The 12414-nt window shown below is 40.7% G+C and overlaps 1 protein-coding gene across 4 annotated transcripts in view; it reads left to right on the top strand.

The window, feature by feature from the left end:
- LOC127643681 (dysferlin-like) overlaps positions 1 to 12414 on the top strand; it is a 138547-nt gene that overhangs the window by 110221 nt on the left and 15912 nt on the right. For all 4 annotated transcript variants that reach the window (XM_052126504.1, XM_052126512.1, XM_052126498.1 and 1 more), the window contains 5 exons: positions 7099 to 7227; positions 9513 to 9668; positions 10345 to 10436; positions 11032 to 11202; positions 11524 to 11666. In XM_052126504.1, coding sequence (XP_051982464.1) covers positions 7099 to 7227; positions 9513 to 9668; positions 10345 to 10436; positions 11032 to 11202; positions 11524 to 11666 — 691 coding nt within the window. The remainder of the gene's footprint in view (positions 1 to 7098; positions 7228 to 9512; positions 9669 to 10344; positions 10437 to 11031; positions 11203 to 11523; positions 11667 to 12414) is intronic.

The following is a 12414-nucleotide window of genomic DNA, read 5'->3' as shown; positions in this document are numbered from 1 at the left end:
CCTAAGAGGAACGTGTACTTCTCCCCAGTGCCACCATCTGCACAAAGACAAGGGCCTTTCCTGTCAGAGTGCCCTTATGTTCAGCCCCAAGAGCCAGCTGCAGATTACAGAGGTAGACAGCCCAGCATTCCTAACCTTGAACATTTGGACCTAAGTGAGTTTGCACGTCTTGAAGATCGCTCTATAGAATCTGTTACCTGTGGATGGGTCAGAGTTGTTTAATTACCAGATATTGGTGGATCATCTGCAGCTTGAAGAAGCTAGTCTGATTACAGACTAATTTCTTAACTCTTCTTGTCCTTACACTGACACGATGGAAGCAATAATGGAGAAAATCTGTAAGCCTCACCAAATTTCACTAAGATTGCCAGTGTGATGGATGCATCAGATTTCCGTTGAGGGGCCCCTGAAGCATTTGAAAAGTTTGCATTACAAGTTAAAGCTCTTGTGGGGCTGTTTAAATCCTTAAGACAATATGGGAATGCTGAATTGAGGTGTGGTTCTCATTTTGCTTGCCTGCTGACAAAATTGCCATCTAAGATAAGAACCTCTTTCAGGAGACAAATGCTGTAGAATAATGCCTCAATGTTCACACTTCATGAGTTTTCCAAATGGTTGAGTCTGAATCATGGTGTCAGAACAGTGAAATTATGGAGCACATTCAGTTGAAGGGGTGGCCAAAGCAATTGATTGATAAACGGAGAGATCAGACCAGCTACTGTCCTGCATAGAGTGCAAAATCCCTCTACAAGCACATCTCCAGCTAAACCTTCCACTCCATCTGAGAACCAAGTGAAACGCAAAGCTTATTGTCCCTACTGTGAGAATACAGACAGTTTTCTCAGTCAGTGCCTGAACTTTCAGCAGCTCACAACTGAACAGATGAAACATTGGATTCAAACTAACAAGCACTGTTGAAAGTGTGGAAGGTCACATCTAGCTGCACAGTGTAATATGAAGAAGCCTTGCAGCAAATGTAAAGGTAAAAGTTTGCTAATACTTCATGTCATTAACCACAAGGTAGCCAAAGACACCTCACTAGTTCCTAGTTCTACTTCAGAAACCTTATATCTAAACCTGGGACAAATAGCCATGTCAGCAGGACTTTGTCTAAAAGTAGTCAAAGTCCTGCTGAGAAATAAGAACCAGACCTTGGACACATATGCAATGTGTGATTACACCATCATGGTATTCACTGCAGCTAAGAAGCTGGGTCTGAAAGGAGAGGAGAAATTGTCACTCAGAAACATACAACAGAATATGTCAATACTGCAAGGTTCTACCTTTTTCATTCAGTATATCTCATGTGGTACAACCCCTGAAGACTTTCCATATTAAGCAAAGGAATGAACTTGAATGAATCATTGCTACCTGGTCTTCCACTGAGTCCATCCCTCCTGGGAGTCCTGCTAAGATTCAGAGAGCATACTGTGGCTGTGAGTGGAGCTATACAAAGATTGTTGCATCAATTTCAACTTGAGGAAATGGACAAGCCTATCCTTAGGTCCTTCTGAAGGGATATGAAACAAGACAGAGATGCAGACGTGTTGTGCTTCTAATGCATTCAAGAAGTATACTCAACAGTACAAAGCCAGGTGATTACCTCCAAAGTGCTATACATAGAATTGTCTATGTTGACAACTGCCTTCAGAGTTTGACATTAGCCTAGGAAGTAAGAAAGCTAGCTAGCTAGTTGGTTGGCTAAAACAGTGATTCTCAACCTTTTTGACTTCAAGGCCCCCCATTGTTGGGAAAAATATTTGAAGGCCCCCTTGTGTAGGTTATTTGATTTTTATATTGTAAGATATATCTAAGATATTTCCTTAAAACTTGTGATTCCAGAAACGTCTATAACCGTATATTCTTCATAAAAAGCAAGCTGTTGAAGGGAGCTATTACATTTTTCGCATTTTCAGGAAGTTTAATTACAATAATTATATACAAATTATAATAAGCTATCATATTTTACATAATTTGAAGAAATCTTGAGGCCCCCCCTGGAAGTGTGCTGAGGCCCTTTAGTAGGTCCCGACCCCCTGGCTGATAACGACTGGTCTAAGAGAACTGTTAGCTTGTGGGGATTCGAAATCTGACTGTGGGCATCAAATCAGTTTGTCATGTACCAAAGGAAACCAAATCTACCAGTACAGAACACTGGCTGTCACATAAAGAAACAGAAGCACGTGAATTCACCTTACATCTGCATTGGCACTGCCCGACTTATACTCTCAGATACAAGCATTGTCCTTTAGATTACTGAATGCCAACAATGTGCAATTTATACCGGGTCCTTGCCAGTCAAAATGACCCATTAGGATTCATCCTCCCTTACACTACCAGTGCAAAGATCCTAATCCAGCATTTGTGGGCTAAGCCTAGGGAATGAGATGACCCTCTGGGAATGGGATGAAGATGAATTCAAATAGCTTCCTTCCATCACCTTTTCCAGGTGTTATGTGACACAGGATATGAATAATTTTTCTGTTGCAAGGGGAAAGCCATGCATTTTTATTGTATGTTGAGACCTCCAGGCCCAGAGAGAGTCCTGGCTGAGATCAGAAGGAAGTTCTGGTTTCTTCATGGAGGAGAGGCCACCCGCCATTACCAGTTCCAATGCACAGACTGTCACAAAAGGAGAGCCAAACCAGAAACCCCACAAATGTCTGATCTACCAGTTGCGTGGCTTCAATTATTTAAGCCCACATTTTACTCTACAGGAGTGGATTGCTTTGGCCCCTTCTCTGTAGAGATTGGACAACGAGTACAAAAAAGATGGGGAATAATATGGAAGTGTCTATGTATCCACTTAGATATGCTCTCAAGGACTGATACTTATTCCTTTCTCGTGGCACTCAGAAGATTTGTGGCTCGCAGAGGAACTCCCTTTGAGTCACTCCATGGGGGTCATGCTCAAAGTTTAATTTAAGGATTGCATCAGCTACCGCAGGTATTGAATCATTTGTTGAGTACAGACTGCTTTTCCTTTGTTCCTAGATTTTTCAAATGATTCCTGAGTGGGTTTTCAGCGACGCAATGTAAGTGTATATTTATCACAATTTGTGATCTAGGAAGTTAAATAAATTAAGTGTTTAAATTAAGAATTGGCTTCATTAGCATACCAAGTTGTTACTGAAGGCTTTTGAAGACATTATGTGTTCTATATTTTGCTTAGTTTTGATGTTTAAGCAAATACTTGTTTGACTTTTGAGATAATTGAGGTAATACAGTGAATAACCTAATGGGAATATTGTTATATTCTTTATCTTGCTGCACTGTAACAAATGAAGCAATTTTAATATTTTAGAACCACACTCGCACACTTATACAAATATTACCACCCACTGCCAAGTGTATTGGAACCTATATCTGTAAAGATTTGTATGCCATACTGTGCTGAAAGTTAAATCTTTCAACTTGAATCAAGCCATGTACAAAGGTTTTCCTGGAATAAAATTAGCTTCCTTCTGCTCTGACAATGTTTCCAGCAAGACAATGCTCCATGCCACACAGCCAGGTCAATCAAGGTGTGGATGGAGGACCACCGGATCAAGACCCTGTCATGGCGAGTCCAATCTCCAGACCTGAACCCTATTGAAAACCTCTGGAATGTTATCAAGAGGAAGATGGATGGCCTCAAGCAATCAAACAAAGCAGAGCTGTTTGAATTCTTGCACCAGGAGTGGCATAAAGTCACCCAACAGCAATGTGAAAGACTGGTAGAGAGCATGCCAAAGCGCTTGAAAGTTGTGATTGAAAATCAGGGTTATTCCACCAAATATTCATTTCTGAACTTTTTATATATATATATATATATATATATATATATATGTAAGTTAAAACATTAGTATTGTGTTGTTTAAAAATAATAAGAACTTGAAATATGGAATCTTTGGAATTTGGTTGAAATTTTGTCAGTACTTTATAGAATAAATAAAAACTTTTTCATTTTACTCTAAATGCATAGCTATAAATGGTTAATCAAGAAAAACTGATAATTTTGCAGTGGTCTTTTAATTTTTTTCCAGAAATGTATATATGTATATACAGTATCTCACAAATGTGAGTACACCACTCACGTTTTTGTAAATATTTGATTATATCTTTTCATGTGACAACACTGAAGAAATGACACTTTGCTACAATGTAAAGAAGTGAGTGTACAGCTTGTATAACAGTGTAAATTTACTGTCCCCTCAAAATAACTAAACACACAGCCATTAATGTCTAAACCGTTGGCAACAAAAGTGAGTACACCCCTAAGTGAAAATGTCCAAATTGGGCCCAATTAGACGTTTTCCCTCCCAGGTGTCATGTGACTCGTTCGTGTTACAAGGCCTCAGGTGTGAATGGGGAGCAGGTGTGTTAAATTTGGTGTCATCACTCTCACACTCCCTCAAACTGGTCACTGGAAGTTCAACATGGCACCTCATGGCAAAGAATTGTTGCTCTACATAAAGATGGCCTAGGCTATAAGAAGATTGCCAAGACCCTGACACTGAGCTGCAGCACAGTGGCCAAGACCATACAGGGGTTTAACAGGACAGGTTCCACTCAGAACAGGCCTCGCCATGGTCGACCAAAGAAGTTGAGTGCACGTGCTCAGCGTCATATCCAGAGGTTGTCTTTGGGAAATAGACGTATGAGTGCTGCCAGCATTGCTGCATAGGTTGAAGGGGTGGGGGGTCAGCCTATCAGTGCTCAGACCATACGCCACACACTGCATCAAATTGGTCTGCATGGCCGTCGTCCCAGAAGGAAGCCTCTTCTAAAGATGATGCACAAGAAAGCCTGCAAACAGTTTGCTGAAGACAAGCAGACTAAGGACATGGATTGCTGGAACCATGTCCTGTGGTCTGATGAGACCAAGATAAACTTATTTGGTTCAGATGGTGTCAAGCGTGTGGCGGAAACCAGGTGAGGAGTACAAAGACTAGTGTGTCTTGCCTACAGTCAAGCATGGTGGTGGGAGTGTCATGGTCTGGGGCTGCATGAGTGCTGCCGGCACTGGGGAGCTACAGTTCATTGAGGGAACCATGAATGCCAACATGTACTGTGACATGCTACAGCAGAGCATGAGCCCCTCCCTTCGGAGACTGGGTCACAGGGCAGTATTCCAACATGATAACGACCCCAAACACACCTCCAAGATGACCACTGCCTTACTAAAGAAGCTGAGGGTGAAGGTAATGGACTGGCCAAACATGTCTCCAGACCTAAACCCTATTGAGCATCTGTGGGGCATCCTCAAATGGAAGGTGGAGGAGCACAAGGTTTCTAACATTCACCAGCTCCAAGATGTTGTCATAGAGGAGTGGAAGAGGGCTTCAATGGCAACCTGTGAAGCTCTGGTGAACTCTATGCCTAAGAGGGTTAAAGCAGTGCTAGAAAATAACGGTGGCCACACAAAATATTGACATTTTTATACAAGCTGTACACTCACTACTTTACATTGTAGCAAAGTGTCATTTCTTCAGTGTTGTCACATGAAAAGGTATAATCAAATATTTAGAAAAATGTGATGGGTGTACTAACTTTTGTGAGATACTGTATATATGTATATGTATGCTACACACACACACACACACAGTACATGTTTATAATATAAGTGTGTGTACTTGGGAAACATAAGATGTTGCCATGAAATTAGCTTTTGCAAGACAAAGAAGTCAGCAAATCTGTTCACCACAGAAACATGTAGTGTACCATAGCAGCCCTATAGTTCTCTCCTTGCTTCTTTTTGTATTTCTCTCATTTGTAAGTAACTTTGGATAAATTAGTCTGCTAAATGAATACATTTTATGTAAAAATGTCTAAGATATAATGTAATGCCTAAATGACAAATGTAACAGTGACAATGGAGTATTGAAAGATATCAGCATGAAATTGCTTCATGGATATTAACAACAACCTTACACTGTAACTGTAGTGACATTATCAGTGCCAAAGCAAAACCTAACATAAGAATGCCAGAAACAGAGGTTGCAGAAACATTGGCTCCACACCAGAACTTCAAAGTTCCGTCGTCCCCCTCGGGAGCATGCATGCCTACTTTTAAGCATTCACTCACCCTTACTCCAGTACACCCCGGCCAACTTCCCACAAGCTTATCCATTTATAATAGAGCCTGTGGCTGCCAGATTCCCAACTTTTCCGTTGAATTCATGTCAGGGTTGCCACAGGGGGATAACCATGTGCAGACAAGGGCTATGCTACTGACATCATCTGACCATTTCCCCCCTCCCCACACCTCCCTCTCATCCCTCAGTCTCAGTCTGGTTTGTCAGCGATCTCTCTTGTCACCACATCACTCTCTCTCTTCTTCTCTTAGCCATTTTTTCCAACCTTTCCAATCTAATTGTGTCTATTAGTCATCTGGTAAGGGCTGATGTCTTGGGCTACCTGCAATGCAGGTCTTGATTGTTGTCTGTCACCATGTGAGTGAATCCCATACACCGGGAGGGGCGACAGACGCACACTGTTTTCCTGAAACTTTTGAAATCAGTTGTTATTTTGGGGTAATGGTACCTTAAGGAGAGATTTGAGGGAGGGGATAATTTAAAAAGGTTTGATGTTATGTGTGCAGTATTACATGTTCAGGATTGTCGGGACCAGGCCCAAAGTGAGTCATCTGGACACAGAACCCAGTTTATGAAGATTCCTTCATATTCCTGTCACTAAGCTGTCTCCTAGGTGGCCATATGGGCACCATTTAGATGGATAGTTGTGTGCCACTTGTTATGGTGTTGTGTGATATCACAGCAATGCATATTTTCCTCAGGCACAAGTAATTTTTATTCAATTTATTGCTGCCTTTAAACATTCTCGTAATCAAGAATTTCCAGAACTTTTTTACATTAATGGTGCGTTTGAGGTTGTTTGACTTTGCAACTGAAATGTTAAACCCACAATTAAAGATCCCAGAGTCTAAGATTCTTAGCGAAAACGGTTTTGGCTAAAGAAACAATGGACCTATTGTCCTTTCAGCCCCGGAACTGATTGAAGTAAATTTTCAAAGAACTGGATCTACATACAAATCATACATCATCAAAACATGCAACATTCACACACACTCATACGCTCATGTCCTTTCTTTCCCAGGTGTACGACACAGAGTTGGAGAAGGTCGAAAACTTTGAGCAATTTGCTGATTTTTGCAGAACGTTCAGACTTTACCGTGGAAGAATTCAGGATGAGTGTGATGACCCTTCCATTGTTGGAGAGTTCAAGGTAGGGTCACTCATTATCACTCAGCAAGTTCATGAGAAATGACCTGATCAGTTCAACAACTATCACATGTGCTCCCATTCAGTCTCCATGAAGAAGAACATTCAGACAGTGCCAGATGAAGCAAGGGATTGGTGTCAATGCTAATTAGCTGAGCTAATGCAGTGACTGGACAATAAAGTAATTTGAATCAGGCCTTCTTTTTAACATACATGATCAGTCTGGTTCAGTCTGCGCTTTGTCAAATTTGCCTTTGAGCAATGCTATAATTCAGAGCATTCTGTAACACTAAACCAGAAGCTTATGCCATCTTTTCTGCGTTAATGAGTTTGTGGGTCAAAACTCATCATTGCCTTTTTTAAATAAACATTTTAGCAGACTACCGATAAGGGAGGACAACTGGAACTTTTGTCTCAGGGCTGGAGGGGAAACAGAAATGGGAAATCCCACATTCAGCAGGAGACACAGATATAAAAACGGAGACAGAGTCACAAAAGCGAAAGCTGCCGGGGCAGCGCACACATTGACGATAGAACTGTCTGCATCCCACCCCACCCAACTAACAACAACTACCTGGAGTTAGGGCCACTGAATTCGTTTTGTACCAGACCCAAGAATTTCTAATTGCAGCCCTGATTATTAGTAATCATTTTTAACTGTATATGGTTCTCGAGTTTTCTTTATGGTCCTTTTGGAGATTAGAAAAATGTGTTCAGTGTATTGCTTTCATTTACCAGTTTGCTCAAATTGTATGCACAATGCTAATAATCAAATTATACATGATCAAAATCTTAAAGATGCATGAAAAACTCACGACTTGCAGAAAAACAGAAAATACTCCCATCCCTTGAAACCAAACCATCCATCCAGTCAGAATCACACTTATATGTGCATTTATGTTACACAAATTAATCCGCAATGTAGACACTGTTGCAAAAGATAAAACTTTCTCCAAAAAATAAAAAAATAAAAATCAGACTACATTAACTTACCCAAATTACATATCTGCATTTTGAAATAAAGCAGAAGCATTAAACAATGTGAAATGTGTCAGAGTTTACGGAGAGAATATGCAACAAATATTATGTCATTGTCAAGTTCTGTGGCTTGGTCAGGCTGTTTAATGGTTGCCAATTGAAAAACCCCCAAATCAAAACAGTTCTTATCCTGCCATTTGGATATGGCCACATAATTTCATCTCTGTAACTGATTCTGGTTCCTTGGCCAAAACTGTGGTGGAAGTAGTGCCTGGTATGATGTCAAAACTGTCTGTGAGGATTGCTTCAACATGAGTTACTTGTTGATATGGGCTTCAGTCACACATTTTCCATTACCAGGTGTAATCATTTTTCAGGACATTAAATCTTTTGAATTTAGGACATTTAGGAATGCGGAGTGTAGTGGAACTACTGTAAATGGTGGAAGCTGACATTGTCCCAGTGAATTCGGAAACAGTTGGTAGACTTTTCTTGAGCTAAACTCACTCTGTGCACACAGAAAGTCGAAACACTGCTCCCTGTGGCCGAAGCAGGATGTATTTAATTAAGTAAGGGCACGAGTGAGCTCCAGCTTCTGGGTGAAATGCCCAGAGAGGGGCGTCAAAAGCAAGTTGTTTTAGCTGTAAAGAGTGTTATACAGTGACGAAGAATGCCTATTTTATTGCAACCCTAAATCTAACCGTCAGTGGAGTGAAAATGTAATTTTAGAGGAACAAATGGAACCTCAGAATTGTGATTATCACTAATTATGCAAACGCAATAAATTCCTGGACGAGAACCCGGCTCTCCTACACTCCTGCTCACCTATGCAATGTGCTTCCGGTCACACCAAAGGAAAAGGTAAATACATTTTAACTCATGCAGAAATGTCTCATGGTAGATGGCACTTGTCAGTAACTCGGAATTATGGGGCTGATGCCAGGGTACTGGAACATTTGGAAGCAACAATTCCGAATTCCCGTGTGATCACGTTGTGTGCGGTCTGGGCTCTTTACTGTTCTTCTGGGAATGGATGCTTATTCAAGGCATTGAAGAATTCTAAAACAGTGTTACCAGTGATACCTTTCTAATTGGGAGCTTTTTGTAGTTTTTTCTGTGAGGTTTTAGGAGCGTTCCCTGGTTTATTTGGATTTCAGATTTTAACAGAGTTCTTGTAAGATTTCTGGAAGCTAAATTTGAAGGATTGAAGTGAAAATTGGGGTTTGACCCGGGAGGCCCCAGACAACAGGTCCCCAGAAAATCTAATTTAAGTTTCAAACTTTAACTTCTCTAACTCCTGTCCTTATTTAGGGTTCGTTTAAGATATATCCACTTCCTGATGATCCCGCAGTGGCCACACCCCCACGACAGTTCTTCAAACTCCCACCGAATGGTATAGAGGAGTGCCTGGTACGTGTGTACATCATACAGGCCTATGACTTACAGCCCAAAGATGCCAATGGCAAGGTAGGTACAACACACCTAACCATTTTTTCACTTTTGTTCTTTTGTATACAGTCAAGTTCCACTAGTGTTTAAACTGAACATCATTGTCTAGAGCTTAATACAATATCACATTATCACCCATTATGATTTACAGTGTTTGTATAGCATGGGGGTGGGAGAAGTTGTAACAGCAATCCTTTACTTTTCTCACTAGACACATTTTGTTTTTAAACCTTGTTTTACATCACTTTGAGCTTCATCTGGCAGACAAGTTGTGTTAGCCCTTTGGAAAACCTCTGCAGTACCAAAGTCATAAGAGAGCAGAGAAATGTCTTTATGAAAACACGGAGCCACCCTTTTACCACAGCCATAAACTCTCAATGGCTGCCCTAGACCTGGCCAATGCGCCACCACTGCTGGCCCAGCGTCAGATGGCCTTTCCCTTCATTAGTTGCGAATATGTTAAGATGATGTCCTTTCATCACCTACTCAGGCCAGGAGTTATGACATAGAACATTTCACACATATACTCAGTGCCTATTAAACGACACTGATCATAGAGATTTGATGCATTTTCCACCATGAGAGCAAAGAGGGGTTGTTGTTTTAGATATTGTTGCCTATAGTATGTCTGCGCAAGTGTGTGTGTGTGACTGTGTTAACACATGCATAATTAGCAATTGTTGTTCTTTCATAGTGTGACCCTTACGTTAAGATCACGCTTGGCAAGAAATCAGTTGATGACCATGACCATTACATACCCAGTACTTTGGACCCCGTCTTTGGAAAGTGAGCATGTCTGTTTCTTTCTCTCACACACACACACAGATTCTATCCCCTAACCCTACCCCTATACCTTACCCTCACAAAACAAAACACTCTGCATTTTTACGTTTTCAAAAAAACATACAACACACCCCAACAATACACATACACACACAGAAACACATCATCACAGAGATCTATACTTTTAACTATACCAGCAGGGGTCTCCACACTCAAAATAATGATCCAGCCCTTAATTCTGACATTCTTGACATTGGATAATTACAGGATACAAGGTTGATCTGGCGACTAATCAATGACAGAATACATTTACATTTATGCATTTGTCCATTGACACTTTTATCCAAAGCGACTTACAGTGCACTTATTACAGGGACAATACCCCCGGAGCAACCTGGAGTTAAGTGTCTTGCTCAAGGACACAATGGTGGTGGCTGTGGGGCTCAAACCAGCAACCTTCTGATTAACAGTTATGTGCTTTAGCCCACTACGCCACCACCACTCCTACGAAGTGGAATACGAAGTGTATGTATAGATACCTTCATAAAAGCTAAATGTCCTGTAAATTATCCTACCTTTTTTCTTCTTCTTTTTTAAGGATGTTTGAGCTGACATGCTGTTTGCCTCTAGAGAAGGACCTGAAAATCATATTGTATGATTATGACATGCTCTCTAAAGATGAAATAATCGGAGAGACTGTCATCGATCTGGAGAATCGCTTTTTGTCCCGCCATGGTGCTTGTTGTGGCCTGCCACAAACCTACTGTCTGTAAGAAAATCTCTCTTCTGTCCTATTTCCTTTATCTACCACATTATCAATGACAATATAAAAAAAATTCAAGAAGTGACATATGAGTCTTTATGTGCCAATTACAATTTACGAGTAAGGAATGTGATTGGGACTAGTAATGGCAGGATTTTGACTTAATTGTATCTTGATTGCCCATGTTCTCACATCATGTCCTGTCCTCTCCTCTACTGACTTTTCTAGAAATAAAATAAAATTATTATAAAGTTTATTTTTAACTGCTGATAATCTCAAAAGCTTTTCAAACAGAATAGGAGTTTTTTGTCTCTATGCTGGCTTTAGGTCAGGCGTCAACCAGTGGCGAGATCACCTGAAACCTACCCAGTTACTGCATCGTCTGTGTGAGAAGCGAAATTATAAACTGCCTGTCTACAAGCAGGATCGAGTTTACTTCAGAGGACAGGAATACACCATGGCAGACCTTGGTGAGTGTCCTAAACACACACTCTCACTAGACCTTCTTTCCTACTGCTGCATTAATGTTCCTGATATTTGATTGACATTAATTCTGTGATTGTCATTCCCAAAAAGTGGCTTCTAAAAGAATTGTGTGCATGAATGTGAGTGTGTATGTACTCTATGAATAATCACAGACATCATGACCTATCAAATCAGGGGATGGAAGGTGAAAAAAGAAAGTGGTCTTTTCTTTGGAGCTGCTGAAAGCTTTAGTCAAGAGTAAAAGGTAATCAAAGCAGCAGACTGACTCCATCACATCTTCCGTCATTAAAAAAGTGAGCTTCGCATGAGATAGGCTGCGGTTCTGTGAAACACAGACAAAAAATAATAATGATATACTTTTTGGCTTGTGCCATACATCATATCTGTGTGTGTGGGATCACAGAACTGTTGGGGAGACCCAGTTAGCCGTACTTGCCTGGGCGCTATGAGCGGAAAGAATGAGTTGCTCCTCTGTGTGTAGAAAAACAAGTGTGATATTGTAAAGACGAAGGACCTGTGTAAACATACAGCAACTCTGACATAGTCATTCATTTATAGCACATATATCACCCCTTACCACAGCAACCTGACATCTATTCCTGTTCCTAAATGATGCCCTTGGGAAGCTAATGCTAACTAATTCTACAGTAGTTTACTAGTAAGTATTTATTATGTTGATCTTACTCATGTGTAACCTCCATCAAACCCTCCTGCCACATTTGGTTTGACCTC

Source organism: Xyrauchen texanus, chromosome 1, assembly GCF_025860055.1.
Source record: "Xyrauchen texanus isolate HMW12.3.18 chromosome 1, RBS_HiC_50CHRs, whole genome shotgun sequence".
In the NCBI taxonomy this organism is placed as follows: Eukaryota; Metazoa; Chordata; class Actinopteri; order Cypriniformes; family Catostomidae; genus Xyrauchen; species Xyrauchen texanus.
The sequence above is the reverse complement of the archived record's forward strand: the minus strand, read 5'-3'. Positions and strand labels throughout refer to the sequence as shown.